At 38.3% G+C, this 18,697-nt stretch overlaps 1 protein-coding gene across 1 annotated transcript in view; it reads right to left on the bottom strand.

The window, feature by feature from the left end:
- klhl32 (kelch-like family member 32) overlaps positions 1 to 18,697 on the bottom strand; it is a 273,091-nt gene that overhangs the window by 110,319 nt on the left and 144,075 nt on the right. The window contains exon 8 of the mRNA XM_048597003.1: positions 2,344 to 2,559. Coding sequence (XP_048452960.1) covers positions 2,344 to 2,559 — 216 coding nt within the window. The remainder of the gene's footprint in view (positions 1 to 2,343; positions 2,560 to 18,697) is intronic.

Here is an 18,697-nt window from a genome sequence, read left to right on the forward strand (position 1 = left end):
CATGGCACTGTCTTTACATTTCCCTGCAACACGCATTGTCATAGAGCAGCAAAACGATACAAAAAAAATTAGAGTAGAAAATAAACATGCAATCCAATTTATTTCAGAAAAATATAAACATTTTTTAAAGAAAACTATCAAGTATGACATCATTATTAAAATAAAACAAATGGCTTGTTCAGTGAGGCTACAAGTCTATGTACAAAGAAATGACAGATCACACAGAAGTCCCATTAATGGGGCTTTTACACTACTGTATTAGCTCAGCTGATTGTCTTTGGTGTGTCCTCAAAACATCAGAGTCTTAATTAATTGCTTTACAGCTAACAATAATGGTATTTTCCAATAAATCAATACTTTTTTTAGGCTGTCATTTGTTTCCTTGAATGTGTGATTGTTAATGATATTCTCTAAGTTTAATGTTTTTTGTGGTTAAACGTTCATCACACTAATTTTCCACTACAAATAAAATCTGGAAAATGCAAAATGGTTAATGAAAAATAATATTATTCTTACATATATGCCTTAATCCAAGAATGCATTAAAATGTATATTCAGTCCACAGTCATTTCAATTCAAGAGGAACATTATGAGATTTTCCTTGAACCATAAATTTAGATTAATTAAACCACCTTATGATAAAAATAATTAGAATATGCCTACACGTCTGTCAGAATTTTGGGTGGCATGGACTCACTTCACTTGTACGATTCGCAGCACCAATCTGAGTATATTTCCCACTATAAAATACCAGTAAAATATCTATGTGCAATAATACTACAACGTAAATAAAATACTGAGGGAGATTAAAATTGCACAAAATTAAAGCAGAACAACAATCTGTGATTTCTCCATCCAGCAAGATACAGGACACATTGACAAATCAACTATTGCTTGCAGAGTCCAAGCTACAAAATAAGGTGTATTAACAATGCTCTGTGGAGTTTATCCTTTCTCCTAAATATTACAAATTACTAAGATCCTATCATAAGCCAATTTTGAGTCAGAAATGACCAAGACTCAAGATTCCTTTCTCTTGAATAAAATTGAACATTATTTTATCCCAATAGTTGTATTTTTTTCTGTGTATATCAGTCAGATAGAAAAAAATTACAGAAAATAGAAAGAATTGCACAGCACATCTGTTTTTGCATATTATAAAAAAAAAGAAACTAAACCATATGATCCATTTCACAGCATTAACAACGTAAAGAAATACATTTATTATTTCTGAACAATTTTAAATTCAGCATGCTTGCATTACAATTTATTCACCAGACAAGGGTATTTTGCAGCATTATTCTGAAGGATTATAGCTCGCTCTTTCCTCCTCCCCTCCCCAATACACTTTCTTAAAACTGAGAACTTTGACGAGAGTCTTTTTTGTTAAAATCAGAAAAATGCTGGAATGTGCAAGGTTGAGTGATCGCAATTGTACCTGTGAATTGTTTCACTTTGTAATCCAGGCATTCCCTTTTCCAATCCCTTCTATAATACGATCACCAAAGCAGAATGCTTTGAAGAAAGCTTATCGGCCTAAAATGAATAGTCAATAAGCAATTAGTACAAGGCCCTCATCCTATTTGAAAAGATCTTTACAGTCCCAGGAGGCCAGCAGTGAAGCAGATTTGCTTGACGTTTAAAGTGAACTTTCAGATATTGTATTGCAGACCATCATGGAACCAGAAGAAAGATACCTCCACATCTTTTATAGCCTAAGTAGAAAACTGGTCTATCCTCTTATTTTTCACATTAGGCTAGATGTAGAAAAGCAATTCAGACATTTATAAACAGACAACTGATGTACAATCTCAATGTGGAAGTTTAACAATCTACTTGAGGCTACTTTGTAAAATTTGACCACCATTCCTGAAGTTTTCATCATTTTGATATTTTAATCACTTCTCTGAAAAGGGAATTTGAAATTTAAGACATTCACATACAGATAGACAGTACAGACTGGAAAGGTCACAGGTTTGATCTTTGATTTGTACTCAGTCTGCTGATATCACTTAAAGTAACAGGGATGATGTTGTTGGCCATAGATCCCATGATTAGGGAAAAGAAAAAGCTGCCAAAGTTCCTACTCAAGGACTGTTCATGAAAATGTGCATCATAGACATTCAACAACAAAACGTCAGTGCTTTAATGCACTGTCCCTACAATTGAACAATCAAATAATATCTCACTAACAATTATCATTCATAAACAATTCTCACTTGAACCCAATAATGGAAGGTGAACATATGGAACCATAGCACCCCAAGAAATCAGCACCTTTTGAAGAGAAGTGAGCAAAACAAACTTGAGAGTTGAAGTGAAGTACATCTGTGAGTTTGTTACCTGCCAGATTTGCTCCTCACTTAGCGATGTCAGACGGTCACTCTTCAGAACTTCTCGCAGGAGCCGGTAAGGGAGTGCCATAACCTTCTCAGGGTGGTTCTTCAGCAGTTCCGAAAGGTGTTTGACCAGGAAATTAACCACTGCTTCCTCCAGCAGGGTAAGGTTAAATAGGTCAGCAAGTTTGTATAAATCCAGGTAATTGAAACTAGTCAGTTCCTAAAACAACAAAAGAAACACTGAAAATGACATTCCTGTCATATAAGCAGTTCCATTATATTCAACATCATTTTATCACCTGACCACACTGTAGTAATAATGTACATGCCAATGCCTTTGTAAATATCACAACATAGATTTGTTTGACGCTTAAAGTGAACTTTCAGTTATTTTAGTTCAGACCATCATGGAACCAGAAGAATGATACCTTCACATCTTTTAGCAAAAAGAGAAAACTGGCCTATCTTTTTTTTTCAAATTAGGCTAGGTTTACAAAAGCAACTCAGACATTTATAATAGACATCTAATGTACAATCTCAATATGAAAGGAGAGTCTTCAAAAGATAACTATCTCAGTCAAACTCTAGAGACAGTAAAAATAAATAGACTTCTTTTAAAGACTATGGTTGCTTAACATAAACCGCAAATGAGCATCAAAGAAACCACAGAGGAAGTCACCTGTTTGCTGGAGGGGTAATAGACTTAAAAAGTATTGAATGAAAATAAATGTAAACAGCAGGTATTAGAATAGTTCACATCTGTAAACTAATTTAAAAGACTCAGATTTTCTCAATAGGGAGAGCAAATTCCAGTTCATATATTGTGAGCAATGGTTCTTTATTTCAAATAAAAAGACTACTTGATTTCAGTCAACTTTATAATTGTTACAATTTCAACTGTTACCTTAAGTACTTTGAATTGGCAACGTACCTCAATTAGAAACTGGGCTGGAGTAGCTGCATCTAATTTCAAAAAAAGGCTGTTGAATGGTGAATGTCTGGTAGATCTTGTAGTTTTAGGTTTTCAAACACTTTTTTTTAAACAAAGTGCTACAGAAGAAGCTAAGTAGCATTGATGCTTATGAAATTGAGTCAGATGGTAAATGCATCTAGCTATTAGGGAATCTTTAATGGTTGCTGAAGAGATCTAGTCACTAGTCAAGACCTGCAGAGATCTTCTTTAGATATGTAGCTTTTTATTATCTTCCTTAATAACCGGGTGGTATCACTCAGGAAATTTGACAAGCTTGCTGATGATACAAGGATATGAACAGGAGTTGGGAACTTGGTTAACATTAGAGGTCTGTCAAAAGATCTGTGCGCTTTGGGGAAATGGGCTCATGACTGGCAAATGTCTTCAATGTAAACAAATGAAAATTAATACATTTGGATTGGGAAAATCAAAATATGAACACACACAGGACTGCAATGTCAAGACTGTCCAAGGTTGCAAGTTATAAGTCCTTAAAGTTTAAAGTAAAAGCAATAAGCATTATGCACTGGACACAAAAATGATATGAGGAAACAAAGCTAAGACAATTAAATAGAAAATTAAATGTCCAATCATTCCAAGTACAAAGCCTTGGTCCAACCACACTGATGATGCTCTTCATTGATCTATCACAGGGTAAAGGTTATTGAAACCCTGGACAAAATTCAGAGGATCACTTGACTGATGCTCAGTTTAAGGGTCCTGGAATATCTATGCATACTTAAATTTGGAGCTTTATCAAATATAAATCAAGTATTTTAAGGAGGAAGCAATGATGTCTTGGAGGAATTGTATTCTTTCCATTTCAGGAGTGCAAGTTTATAAGATCACCACTTTACAGTCTTAATGTTCATTATCTATCCTATTTTAAAATATGTAAGGTGCTCCCTGAAATCTACTCAGAAGTGAAAGAAATTGTGTAAATTTGGTATCACCAATTGTGTTCCTAAGAGAGACACTTTTAGTTTGATATTGAGTTCAAGTAAAGAATCACTCTGTCGGAAAGTAGAACAATCTTTACTAAGAAAGAAGATGCGTAAGAATACTTCAAAATATAGCTGGGAGGTTTTTGATGGCTTTGCCTCAAGATGGGTGATCTAAGCTCAGGCCTCCTTTAAGGAGGACTAAGTTTAATCCAATTAGAGAAACAGAACTAGCTCCCTTCTTTGGGAACTCTAAAATAACCCTGGACGTTTTTCAGGAAATTAGCATTAAACAATTTTGTCAAACGAAGAGAAAAAGCACAGATCTAACCCACTGACAGTGATATTAATTGCTATCTAAAAACTAAGTCTTGCATTTTATTCCTCAAGACATTCTGATAATGTGCCAAATTGGCCAGATAACTGCCCAACCCAGATTGCAAGATACTGCTTGAATGTAACTTATTACTTTAAGCAACCACTCTTCAAAGTTTTCTGTCTGACTCTCTCTGTCTCTAAGGAAGGTGAGGTGATAAACCCAAATTGTCAGAATTAAATAAAATTAAATGTACTTATTAGGTCAAAGGTTGAAGCATGCAGTAAGCAGAAAAGACAGCCAACTGATGGCAGTTTCTTGGTTAGATGAACCAAGTCCTTATTAATAAGAATCATGCAACACTCATCAACAAACCTCCTGAATAGTTAAAAAGGTCAAATTGCACTGTGGGAGCTTTGATCATGACTGATGTGAACTGGTTTCTGAAATATCCAAAAATTTCCAAAGTATTAAATGGTATCCTAGTACGTACTTTGCACAGTGTGGAAAGTGAAGGTTGTTACAACCTGTGTAGCCAAATTCATTTCAACAGATTCATCCTCCAGATCTGGGGAGAAGTCTGCACTCATTCAGTATCTCTTCCAAGTAGAGGGCCTCAGAAGGTATATAAATGGTATTCATGTAAAATATCTAAAAACTTAGGAAAAGTAGCAGAGGTACCAAAGAGTCTAGGGAGTAACTGTTTAACAATGGAAGGGGAGTGGCCAGTTCTCCCACTTCGGTTTTTTTTTCTAGTTCTTTTAGCTGTAGCAGTCCAAGGTGTTTTGAGTACCAGAAGTGTTGCAAGCTTCAGAAAAGGATTCCTCTCACTTTCTCTGAAATCTCTCTCTGGATATTGTTCCCTCCTGCCTGTAAGAATCTATTGTTTGCATTTACTTTTTTGCCAAGGGGTGTGCTTATAGGATGTTACTATATTGGAACAGATAAATAGTTAAGCTGCTGTATTGGGTCACTTAGGTTACTCTAAATTTCGCTTTCTTTTCTTCGTGTTTCAACTGTAGCGTTTAAATACATTGTGTTTTGCTTAAAGCAAAGTGGTTTGACCAGTTGCATGACACCTGGAGCACCCACTTCACACCTGCCTTTAAAATAAGAAAAAGTTAGGGTCTAGACTACCCTCTTAAAATATTTTGAGGGTGTCTGGCCTGGTCCATAACCATACTTATCAAACCTCAAAGTAATTGGGAAGAAAGGGAAATCATGATTAACCAATTTACTGGAGTCCTTTATAGCAGTAACATATTCTGTTAATAAAGGGTAACTGCTGGTGTCTTGTACTTAGATTTCCAATAGGAATTTGATGAGGTGCCACAGAAAAGTTTACTGTGCAAAGAAGCAGCATGTGATGTAGGACTAAACATACCTGCATGACAAGAAAATTGGCAGAAATCAGAGCGCATAAATAGTTCATTTTCTAATTGGCAGGATGTGATGGGTGGCATCCCACAGTTGTCTGTGCTGAGGCCTAAATGTTTTACAATCTATGCCGATTATTTAGCTGAGGGGAGCAAAGGCATGGCAGTTAAATTTGCAAATGACACAAATGTAGGTAAGGACGCATGTTGTGAAGTGGACCAGTTTAGATAGGGTAAGTGAGTCAGAAAAAAAATTGGCGTTTGGAGTATAAGGTGGGAACATGCTAAATTGTTCACTTTGATTGGAAGAATTAAAAAGAGGCAGAATATTACTTAAATGGAGAATAATTGCAGAACTGTGAGGGGCAGAGGGATACAACATGGACATATGAAGGCTATTCCTTGAGGGTATCCTTTAATACAGAGAGTTGAAAATAAAGAGAGACACTTTACTTCATTCATACAGCTCATAGGTAAGACTAAATCCCAAATCTGTGTGCAGTATCAGTCTCCTTAATGAAAGGAGGAGGTGGTTCAGTGGATGTTTACTAAATCGATACCTGAAATGTGTGAGTTGTTTTATGAGGAAATGTTGTACAGATTAGGCTTGTTTTTAGTGGAGGGGTGACGATTGAAATAAAGAAGACCCTGAATAGTCTTGACAAAGTGGATGTAAAAATCTATTTCCTCAAGTAGGTGAGTGCAGACCTGTTTTAAAGTTAGTAGTCACTCTTTAGGAAGCTTTTTTTTTCATCATAGAACCCCTACAGTGTGAAAACAGGCCCTTCGGTCCAACAAGTCCACACCGAACCTCAGAGCATCCCACCAAGACCCATCCCCTATAACCCACCTAATCTAAACATCCCTGGGCACTATGTGCAATTTAGGATGGTCAATCCACTTGGCCTGTACATCTTTGGACTGTGGCAGGAAACTGGAGCACCCAGAGGAAACCCACCCAGACACAAGGAGAATGTGCAAACTCCACACAGACAGTCACACCAGGATGGAATTGAACCTGAGTTCCTGACGCTGTGAGGCAGCAGTGCTAACCACTGAGCCACCGTGCCACCAGAGGGTTTTCTCAGAGGGTTGAGAAATTTTGGAACTCTCTGCCTTAAACAGCAAGGTCATTGACTATTTTAAAAGAAGGCAAAGCAGACCTGAGGACCCATGTTGTTAGCATCATTCTGCATCACAATCTAGCTGTCCAGCAAACTGAGCTAAGTCACCCACCACATCAGGTCAGGTTACCACAAAAGACACTTCTGCTCAATCCTTACCCTTGCCTGAGGCATGGTGATCCTCACTTAAACCACCACCAGTCATCTCTCTCTAACGAGAGAGTTGCCCTATGGTCTGGGAAGACTATGATAACTTTGCCTTTTACCTTTTACCTCTAGACTTGAGGGGCTCATTTGCTAACCTCTGCTCCTAATTTGTATGTTGACACAAAATAATGCAATAAACATACATATTTATTATTTTATGGTCTCAGTCCTGTACAATTCCTCATTAATAACATGATCTTTGTATATTTCACAACAATAGCCTTACAGCAGTGCAGTGCAGTAATATTTGGAACAGCTTATGCACAGTTTAACTTCACTATTTTTGACTTTTCAACAGTAAAATTTTAATTACAGCTCTGACCCGAATTCTTCGAACCAAACTAGTCCACTTTGTCACAGTTAGGTTGTCTGATTTTGTTCTACTCATTTCTATACAGAATAGGTTTTCTGGCACTTGCCTGAACTGCAGAATGCACTGTCTGTTCCATGGATATTAATCATTTTTGTTTACTGCACCTCAGAACTTGGTCTAAAATTTATTCTTTATCTTGGGACCATGAAATATCACAACATAAAAATCAGTCAAAATAATGCTCAAAAATTTCTTAACTATAATAAGCTACTGGAGAATAAATTAACAGTGTAGCACTCTTTAGCAGCTGTGGAGAGTTGCCGGACATAATTTTTCGTGAAGAAGAGAGTTCTTATTTGGTTCATTGCTTTTTCATTTCCTCATGTTGCAATGATAAGTGAATTGAGTTGAAAAAGTGAACTGAATCTATTAAAGAATTACTTTTGTCATTTTATTAAACTTGTATAGAGGTTCAGGATGTTATTCGGACAGTGTTGGCACTTTAGCACTGATTTTGGGCACAAACAAGATGACGTTAAGATATGCAATGATATGATTATATTGAAAGACATGCTAAAAGGTGTATTTAACACCATTCTGGAAATGAGATAATTGGACACAAATTAAACAGTTATAGTGAAAGACACATTCTATCAAAGCCTAACAACTAATAGCAAAATAGCGAGGTAAAATTAATGAAAAATAAAGAGATATACAGAAGTGTGAACATGTAAATTCTGTCTGACCTTTGTGTTCTATTTAAGACAGATCATTATTTATTGGCTTACTACCAATAAATGGCAAAGATAGAATAAAAATAAACATGGAGGTTCAGAACATTAATTCTCAAAGTTAGATAATGCCCACTTAAGAAATAGGCATGACCCATTTTATATAATATCAAAGGTATGTAATCTGAGCCCTGACCTGAAAATTTAACTTTGTACCACAAGTTGACTGTGATTGTCTGTCAATTAGTTGTAGGTTATTACAGCCTCATAGTGGAATGATTTTGTGAAATTAAGGTTTCTTCTGCCAAATATGAATGACAGCATACCATCTACAAAACAATCACAAAAGAAATGGATTCAACTTCATTTTCTTTTCTGTTCCCAATGTGATTTTTATTGTGGATTTGAGTTGTTATATCAGTGAATGTTCTGGTGTTTTAATGACAATATGTTGCCTCTCTTAGGCAAGTCTATTGGGTTTACATTGTTTTTTTCCTATAGGTCAGCCTCCGATAATTCTCTGACTTTTATGTTGCCTTTCTTGTTTCAACTCTACGCTGCTTCTTTTTTTCCCCTCTCACTTTGGTTTGGGCAGAACGTGTTGTATTGTGAGACAGGACGGGGTATTGAGAGTTGCTGAATTTCAAGGATAAGCACACTATCATAGAGATGCAATGACACATTAGGCGAAATTTGTCTCAACTGCCATTTGCACAATGGGATTAGTTTGCATTTTCTTCTCTCCATATTGCTTGTGGTTCACCTCCCTGTTGTCATTCCTTTTACATAATATGATCTCATGCTAATATTATCTGCTGCTGCTGTTTCATTCTAAGGCAATCAAGTAACCTATTCTCATGAGGTTCCTCATATGTTTCCCGATTACCCCTAACTCCCATCTGTTCTATTTATTGTATCTGTGCACTCATTCCTGACTCCATGGTCAACAATACATAAATCTTTGGTTCTCTCCACCTACTAAGATCTGTTTGAGCTTAAATACCCCATTGAGTTGGTGAGGATGATAGTTTTATCAGAAGCATGACATATTCAGCTGGGGGAGGGGGGAGGAAACAGCAGAGAAATCTAAAAGCAAATGAAGGACAGGAACTGTTTTGCTTCAGGAACTAAGGGTGGACAGCTTTCAAAATCAGAAGACATTTTGTTGATAGTGAATGCACAGTGGAGATCATATTGAATAGAAAAACTTAGCTAAAAGGCAAAGAAAAGGGGAAAACAAAACTTGAGTGGGATTGCCGTATATTTTACTCATGGAAACTCAGACTGAACGTATTCATTTACAGTTTGTGCTGAAGTGATAACTTAGCTAAAGGATGTGGGAGACACAATGCCACCTATGGGGACAGATGCCAATAATTATAAAGCTACAGCCAATGCTGTCATTCGATTTTGCAATTAGATCATTTAACTTGTTGAAAGAGTTTGCCTATTAAAGATTATGACTCCAATTGTAATACAGGATGCAAGGTTAATATTGCTCACTCAATGCAAGTCTTTAATATGCTATACAATTTAAGTTATTGCATTTGCCTTTAAGTTATTGCTTATTGCCAACGAAGAACAATTTAAGTTAGAGAAATAATATTATTGCAGTCTTCAATGATTTCATTGCAAATCATCCGGTCTCGTCATATGAGCTTGACATCACTTTAGTGGTGCTAGGATTATCTGAATCACTTTCAGATTTTTTTTTATAAACAAGTACAATATTCAACTAAATCAGTCACAGTAGCAGATTATTTTTTCAAGGTTCATCAAGTTAAAACAGAAATGACTGGAAGTACTTTTTAAGTTTTTAAGAGGTGTTCAGAAATTGGAGAGGCAGTAAGTGGGCTTATTGCCAACTAAGAATAAGTTCCTATATTAAGAGTAAGCCATGGCTGTTAACCATTTAATAACCACAAAAATCGGGTAAACACCTAAAAAAATGGGAAACTAGGTCTTTTGTAGGTCGCCGTCTAAGAGTTACATTAACACTTGGAATTTGCAAAATCCCAGTAATCCATTAAAGGTTATTGTCATTTTCTTAACTGCAATTCAGGTCACTATTTGACCCTATAAGTTTATTTCCACAACCAAACAGATGAAGGACAAAATGTTCCTGAAGAAATTGAATTTCTGCATACACTACTATTCTGACAGGCCAAACTAAAACATGCAAAAACTAGACAACCTAGAATGAGACTATTTCCTCATTATCTTTCACCCTAGATTGTACTTGCTTGAGAATGTCATGCTGATAGCTAGCGACACATTTAATGAAAAATAGTAAGCTTTTTGGCCTTTAAATCATTCATTTGTAGAGATTCTGGTTTGCAACCAGTAATTTGCTGATATTTACGTGGTTTGAATCACCCCCAAATCCCTGGTTTTGGCACTGGGCTTATTTAGTGAATGTGAAAAGAAGGCAGTAGGCAGGTGTTTCAGGGGCAAAAGAATCTCGGTGTTCATTAAATACAAAAAAACTAAGTATAATACAAGAAATAAAGGCAAATGCAATAAAGCAGCGAAAATAACACAAGTATATAGAGGACAGTAGTTAAATACATTATCAAATTAAACAGAGGTTAAACAATACTAGAAGCTAAGCACAGTTTTACTCTCGAAAACTTTAATCAGGCTCTCTTTGGGGTCCCTGCACTGCCACCACCCACTTTCCCTTCCCTGCTAGCTAGGTTGGAAACTTTGGGGTCTCGGGAATTTTAGGTCACCACTGTGGAAAATGCGATTTTGAAGTACAACTGGCCATTCACGCTTGCCGTACCCAGTGCCTCGATGAAGACATCGGACTGTGTAGGCTTCAGTCTGGTTGAGTCCGCTGTTGCGGTAGGATGCATAGCGAACTTATCAAGTGAGTGCTTGGTTTTCTTTACTTTGTGATGGTTTTTGCAAGGTGGTTTACACCTCAGGGTGTGTCTCAGGCCTTGCGCTGGTCAGTGAATTTCGGAGGTTGTCAGTTTTACGTCTGCAGGTCGTGATTGGTAGCCGTTGGTTCCCCTAGTCCAGAACAGGCCTGTGTCGTTAGGTTTCAGGATTGCCATGGGATCCGTCCTCTCAAAATAGCTGTGCAGATAGCTCTCGGGGAGATAGCTGTTTGGGATCCCTCTTCTGGGGATGGCTGTGGGGATCACTCTTGGGGTGGTAGCTCTCTCATGACGTTAGGGCCTGCAATTATACTAATTGCGGACCTCTTCATGCCAAATCTGCGCTTGCCATTGTGTTTACTGGTATTCCCTTTGAGGTCAGTTAGCTTCCTCACGGTTAAGAGTATGTGTGAATGTACTTTGAGGTTGAATGTCTGATATCTCTCTGAATGAATATAGGTTCCATAATGTCTGGGTTGGGATAGCCCAAAGGCTAAAAGTTAGTTTCAGTCTAGAGAGTTTGGTCTGGTTAATTGTTCTTTGAGAGTCGAGGTGTGAAGTGGATTTTTGGGCTGAAAAATGGTTCCAAGCAGCTATGTCTGTGGCTGTGTATTTTTCCTAGAGCATAGCCCAGCTGCCTTTTTATTTTTTAAAGTTTTTGAAAAGTCCGGGGTCTTGGTCCAGTATTTTAAATGATCAGGATTGTTGCTCAATCCTAAACGATATAAATTGACTTGTGGTATAATGCTTGAGAGGTGCACTTAATTTGCGTCTCCTACAAACAAGCATGACAATGTGGCTTTTTAACTGAATAGTTTTGAAAATATCAGAAATAGCACGCTCTTTATCAAATAACTGCATCCCCCACTCTTCAATTTCCTTCCTTCACCTTTATTCAACTATTTCCCTGTGACATTTGCTGATTCTGCTACTCTTGAATTCGTTTGTTCTCCAGTCCTGGGACAATTGTTGCTCCTGTGTCCATATAGGAAGTGGAAGAATGCCAAACTTTTCCAGAGAAGGGTCCTGACCTGAAACATCAATTTTCCTGCTCCTCTGATGCTGCCTGACCTGCTGTGTTCCTTCAGCTCCACACTGTGTTATCTATTATCTTAGAATGCCAAACTTTCTAGCTGCAGGAAAGAATAACTAATGCAAAACAGCCATGTGCCTTTTTCTCACCTTTAAAGTGAGTCTTCCTCGGCAACCTAAGACACAAGAAGTGCATAAAATGCACTGTCAACAATTATACCATTTTACAATACTGGTAAATGTGCAATAAAATTTTAATTTTCATCATCTGATTGGTATACTTGGAAACATTCCATGGACTAAAATGGTTTTTAAAATGGAAAAAACATGGACTTAAAATAGCTGATGTGGTCACCTGACCACAGACTAAGGAAAGCTCGCGGAATAAACAAAATTGTCTGGACAGAGCTAATCATTATTTTTCCTAAAAAAATTGAAACTTGGCAACTGAGGCAGTATCAAGAGATTTGCATCTCCTGTTTTACTTTTATGAAAATTTCACATTTTGGGAGATGAAAGGCTCCCCTGCCTGTTAGCTACCTCGGAATGCAGCTAGACTCAGGAAAACACACTGAACTATATTTCATCAACTACTTTAGAACAGCACAGCAGAGAGAAAAGAAAACAGATTTGCAAGGAAGAACTAGAAGAGTCTATTTGTCTCCCTACCTGTTTCTTTCATAATCTCAGAAAGCAGAAAGCAGTGAAAAAGCAAATGGGGGAAACCATTCAGCTCAATAATATTTACAATCTGCCTCATTGTTGAGGATTCAGCAACTGTGTTCTCAGGGTCAAAAATCTAACACCTCAAGGACCCCAAGAATATTTAAAGCATATAACTTTTTATTCCCTCCATCTATACTCTTGCTTTTAAACTTTGTTTGTGCTTGTATATATTTGATGTTGCTTTTATTATTATTAACCACAAGAAAAAAAAATTAAGTCTCTCTTTCTTTCACTCAAAGAAATCTTGATGGTTGGCTCAGAGATGGCAAGAACTGCAGATGCTGGAGTCAGAAATAACATTGTGGAGCTGGAAGAACACAGAAGGCCAGGCAGCATCAAAGGACCAGAAAAATTGACATTTTGGGTCAAGAAGAAAACCAAGGAAGAGGCTAGAAACTCTGCAATTTCTGAAGAAGGGTCCTGACTCGAAACATCAACTTTCCTGGTCCTCTGATGCTGCCTGGTCTGTTGTGTTCCTCCAGCTCCATACTGTGTTGTCTTGGTGGTTGGCTCCTTCATTTTCTCACAAACTCTATTTTTAATTGTAGTATAGCAGCTGTGTGTTAAAAAGAAATAATATTTGTGCAACTGGCCACGAAGGGATTTTAAAAAATAGGGATGGGCAAATTTCCCTCCTTACCTGGTGGCAACATTGAAAAGCATCACAACATCACTTTGTTCTTGAGATAGTAGGAACTGCCAATGCTGGAGAATCTGAGATAACAAAGTGTAGAGCTGGATGAACACAGCAGGCCAAGCAGCATCAGAGGAGCAGGAAGGCTGACGTTTCGGGTCGAGACCCTTCTTCAGAAATGGGGGAGGGGAGGGGGATTCTGAAATAAATAGGGAGAGAGGGGGAGGCGGATAGAAAATGGATAAAGGAGAAGATAGGTGGAGAGGAGACAGACAAGTCAAAGAAACAAACAACTACACCTCCCAGTCGCGAACCATTTCAACTCCCCCACCCACTCCTTGGACGACATGTCCATCCTGGGCCTCCTGCAGTGCCACAATGATGCCACCTGAAGACTGCAGGAACAGCATCTCATATTTCGCTTGGGAACCCTGCAGCCCAAGGGTATCAACGTGGACTTCACAAGCTTCAAAATCTCCCCTCCCCCGACCGCATCCCAAACCAGCCCAGCTCGTCCCCGCCTCCCTAACCATTCCTCCCACCTCAAGCCCCACCCCCATCTCCTACCCACTAACCTCATCCCGCCTCCTTGACCTGTCCGTCCCCCCTGGGCCGACCTATCCCCTCCCTAACTCCCCACCTACACTCACCTTTACTGGCTCCACCCCCGCCTCTTTGACCTGTCTGTCTCCTCTCCACCTATCTTCTCCTTTATCCATCTTCTATCCACCTCCCCCTCTCTCCCTATTTATTTCAGAATCCCCTTCCCCTTCACCATTTCTGAAGAAGGGTCTCGACCCGAAACTTCAGCTTTCCTGCTCCTCTGATGCTGCTTGGCCTGCTGTGTTCATCCAGCTCTACACCTTGTTATCACTTTATTCTTGATGTTCTATGCCAAAATAATGATTAACAAAGATATAACACGAAAGTAGTCTTATGATTATGAAGTAAAATTATTCAGAAATATCAACTGTATCCCATACTCAGAATATGTATGGTCAATTCCTAGTCTCTGGAATATTGCCTAATTCTATCCATTTTGAAATAGGCATTTCATCTGTTACATTGTAATGAAATACATCACCTTTTGTGTAGGAACCCTGATCAGCTAAATCAAGATTTCAAACCTCAAAACAATCTATTTTGTCGACTTAAAGTTAATGCATGCAAGATAACAGTTATATTACAATTATATATTGATATGGGTTATGTTTTATCTACAAAAGTTTTGATGTTGAATAAATACATATCCATACTCAAGGTCTAAAATGAGCTTTGGTACTGTTTGAGGAAAGTTTCTATTCTTGAACGTACTATCCAAAAGTTCACTAGAGATTGGGATTAGTGAGACTAATTTAATGGCAGTCAAATTTGGAACTCTGATATGATTAGTGAGGTAGTGAACTACATTTAGTATTTCAAATTGTTTGACAAAGTTTCTCATGTAATACTAATAAAAAAGATTATTATACAGAATAGATGAAAATTGTCTTGATCAATTGAATTTATTCAATTACAAGGACGGAAAATTGGCCTTGAAAAGTTTAGTAGTGCTGACTGATTGTTCTTAACTTCCATTCCCTGGACACTATTCCGGTATTTACTGAGCCCTGAAAAATAACCACATTATTAATTCATGCAATGCCAGTACCAGACAATGATCATCTGTAACAAGCCAGAATCTAACCATTGCCCCTTGACATTCAATGACATTCCCCTTCATTGAATTCTCCCACTATCAACATCCTGCGAGGTTACCATTCACCAGAAAATGAACTGTACTAGTCATAAAACTACTGTTGCTACAAAAGCATGAAAGAGGCTAGGAACCCTGCAATGAGTAGTTCACCTGACCACTCAGTGCCTATTCACTATCGACAAGGCACAACTCAGGATGGTGACTCCATATTCGTCTGTATGAGTGAAGCTCCAATAACATTTTAAGCTTGACATGATCCAGGACAAAATAACCCACTTGATTGGCACCAAATTGACAAACATTCACACCATTCATCACCGAGTCTCGGTAGCAGCTGTCTGCATCATCTACAAGATGCACTACAGAAATTCACCAAAGTGCTTCAGACAGTATCTTCCAAATCCATAGCTTTACCTTGAAAGACAAGGGTAGCAGGTACATGGGAACGTGACCGTCTGCACTGTAAGGCACTCAGCATCCTGACTTGGAACATATATCACCATTGCTTTGGAATCACTGGGTCAAAATCCAGAAATATCTTCCTAATGGCATTGTGGGTCTACCACAAAATGGACTGCTGCAGTTTAAGAAGACAGCTCACCACTATTTTCTCCAGGGCAACTAGTGACTGGCAATAAATGCTGGCCCAGCCAGCGATGCCATATCTCCCTAATAAACAAAAAAAAGTTTGCATCCTTCAGGATTTAAACAACAACAGATTCCATTTGATCCAGGACCCAACACTTCCAGATTAAACATTTATATGTATTATGGATTTCTTAACCTCATTTACAATCACCAGAATTTTTGTGGTCCTCAGTGAAACTAACAAAAATAATCTATTTAATATACCTTGTGATGAAAGACATGGTATTTATACACATTAATTTCTTGATTTTTAAAGTTTGGATTTCAAATGTTGGTCTATTTTGAACAGATCTAAAAATTCTTAGGCTAGTCTTTATCAACTATGGTTTTAACCTCATACGTGTCAGGAAGCAGGTGACTGCAAGGAACCTTGAATTATTAATGAAAGTTTGTTTATACTGTGGAAGTTTACAACAGGGGAGAGAAAACATTAAGTCGTTAGCTGTAGCAGAATCTAGGATGAACAAGTTTTTAAAAAGAATTCAGTTCAACAGCATTTGGGTTCAGTTTGAAGAAGACTTGATTGAAGTCAGAAATAAGTATAGGCTTCGCTAGAAAAGGAGATTGTTCAGATCAGTTCTATGCAAAGCTGAGAAAGTCTAAGATCTTAGTTGTGAGAGCATTCAAGGGAAAATACTTCATAACTCAGTTCCTGCCCTATGAGAAGAAGTAATTAAGTCAAACCCACAGATTGGATAGTGAAATAATGTTTTTCCCCGGATTTTGATTAAATATAAACGATGGTGTTGGGTAATAGATGGGACTTTGTTTTGTTGTGTGTTTTCAAATCTTTCAAACTATGCTATATGTCAATTACATTTTTTGTTTTAATTTATTTTGTATAATAAACTTCTATGGTACTGTTAAATCCAAACTCCTTCATTTGTTTCAGTAGAATTCCAACAAATCAAATTCAAACATATAAAAAATGAAATCTATAAAGCCAGATTTCATTCTAGGTTCTGAATTGTCCTTCAGCTGGCATCATAAACTATTCTGATCATCTATAATAATGATGGAAAATTTATTCCTCTTCTTCAACTGTCTGGTAATTAGGATAACTGTACAGGCATTGTAAAAACCAGAATTCATTTTCTTTCTTCGTTTAAGAATTGCTTTCAAACTAGTTCATTTTTTTCTTTTCCCCCCGCAGTAATGTTTCTCAACTAGCTTTACTTAAGACTCTTCTTAAAACTTCCAAGTCCACACTGCTAAAGCCCTGTACTAAATAACACCGTGTGGAGCTGGAGGAACACAGCAGGCCAGGCAGCAGAGGAGCCCCCATCCCCTCGCCAATTTCTGAGGAAGGGTCCTGACCCAAAACATCAACTTTCCTGCTCCTCTGATGCTGCCTGGCCTGCTGTGTTCTTCCAGCTCCACACTGTGTTATCTCTTACTCTAGCATGGGCAGTTCTTACTATCTCTGAGTGAGTCAAAGCCCTGTCGTGTTGTTTTTACTTCGGCGCCATCAGAATGTAATGTCGTAATTGTTTTCTGCAACCCACATGCTGCCAACTTTCACTTCTCTAATAGTTCTAGTAGATTGCTAAATACCATATCCAATACAGCCCTTACTCTATTCAACTCAAGTTGGGGTCAGTCTGGAAAGTAGAGTTGATACCACAATCAGACAAACATGACTGAAAATAAACAAAAAATGCTGGCGATCACAGCAGGTCAGGCAGTATCCATGGAGAGAAAGCAAGTTAATGTTTTGAGTCTAGATGACTCTTCACAGAGCTGAATTGAAATATAGAGGGGGCAGCATTTATGCAATAGTTGGGGGTATGGTTGAGTGCTGGGGGAGTTGATAGTTCAGATTAAGTGCTCGGAATATGAGAATGCAGAACAACAGTATGTCTGGGTGCCAGACTAGAAATAACAGACAGTCCCACTTGGGGTGGGGAAGAGAGGACACAATGACAGAGAATGTCACTAGCAAATCCAAAAGAAAGGGAAGGAAAGGGTTCACAATTTGAAGGTGCTGTGATCTCCAGCATTTTTTGTTTGCAGTAAAGGTTCTCACATCTGCAGTAATTTGCTCCGATATCAGATCAACCATGATCTTTTGAATGGCTTGTGCAGGATCAAGAGGCCAAATGGCCCATTCTTGCTCCAATTATTATCTGAAAAATAATCCCTGATCACCTAAAGAAGCTCTTAATTACTTCCAGCTCTCTCAAACTCACTCATTCAATATCCAAACTGCTAAATTGGTAGTCAGCAGCATACCAGAATATTTCATGTTCTCCCCTCTTTGTATCTTCATCTCAATTGTGAACTACAGTAGTTGCCAGTTAATAATCTGTCACATTATGATTCAGTTATATCCATATTATCTCATCATGAGGCATTCCACTTCCGTACATCTCAGTTGTCCTCGTTTTTCAAGGACCGTAACTTCCCCCCCTCGGTGGTCGAGAATGCCCTCAACCGTGTCTCCCACATCTCCCGCACCTCATCCCTCACACCCCGTCCACGCAATAAGAACCAAAAAAGAATCCCCCTCATCCTCACGTACCACCCCACCAACCTCCGGATCCAACGCATCATCCTCCGACACTTCCGCCATCTGCAATCCGACCCCACCACCAAAGACATTTTTCCCTCCCCACCCTTATCTGCTTTCCTGAGGGACCACTCTCTCCGTGACTCCCTTGTCCGCTCCACACTCCCCTCCAGCTCCACCACACCCGGCACTTTTCCCTGCAACCGCAGGAAGTGCTACACCTGCCCCCATACCTCCTCCCTCA

The sequence above is a fragment of the Rhincodon typus genome, chromosome 5, assembly GCF_021869965.1.
Source record: "Rhincodon typus isolate 14 chromosome 5, sRhiTyp1.1, whole genome shotgun sequence".
Lineage (NCBI taxonomy): Eukaryota > Metazoa > Chordata > Chondrichthyes > Orectolobiformes > Rhincodontidae > Rhincodon > Rhincodon typus.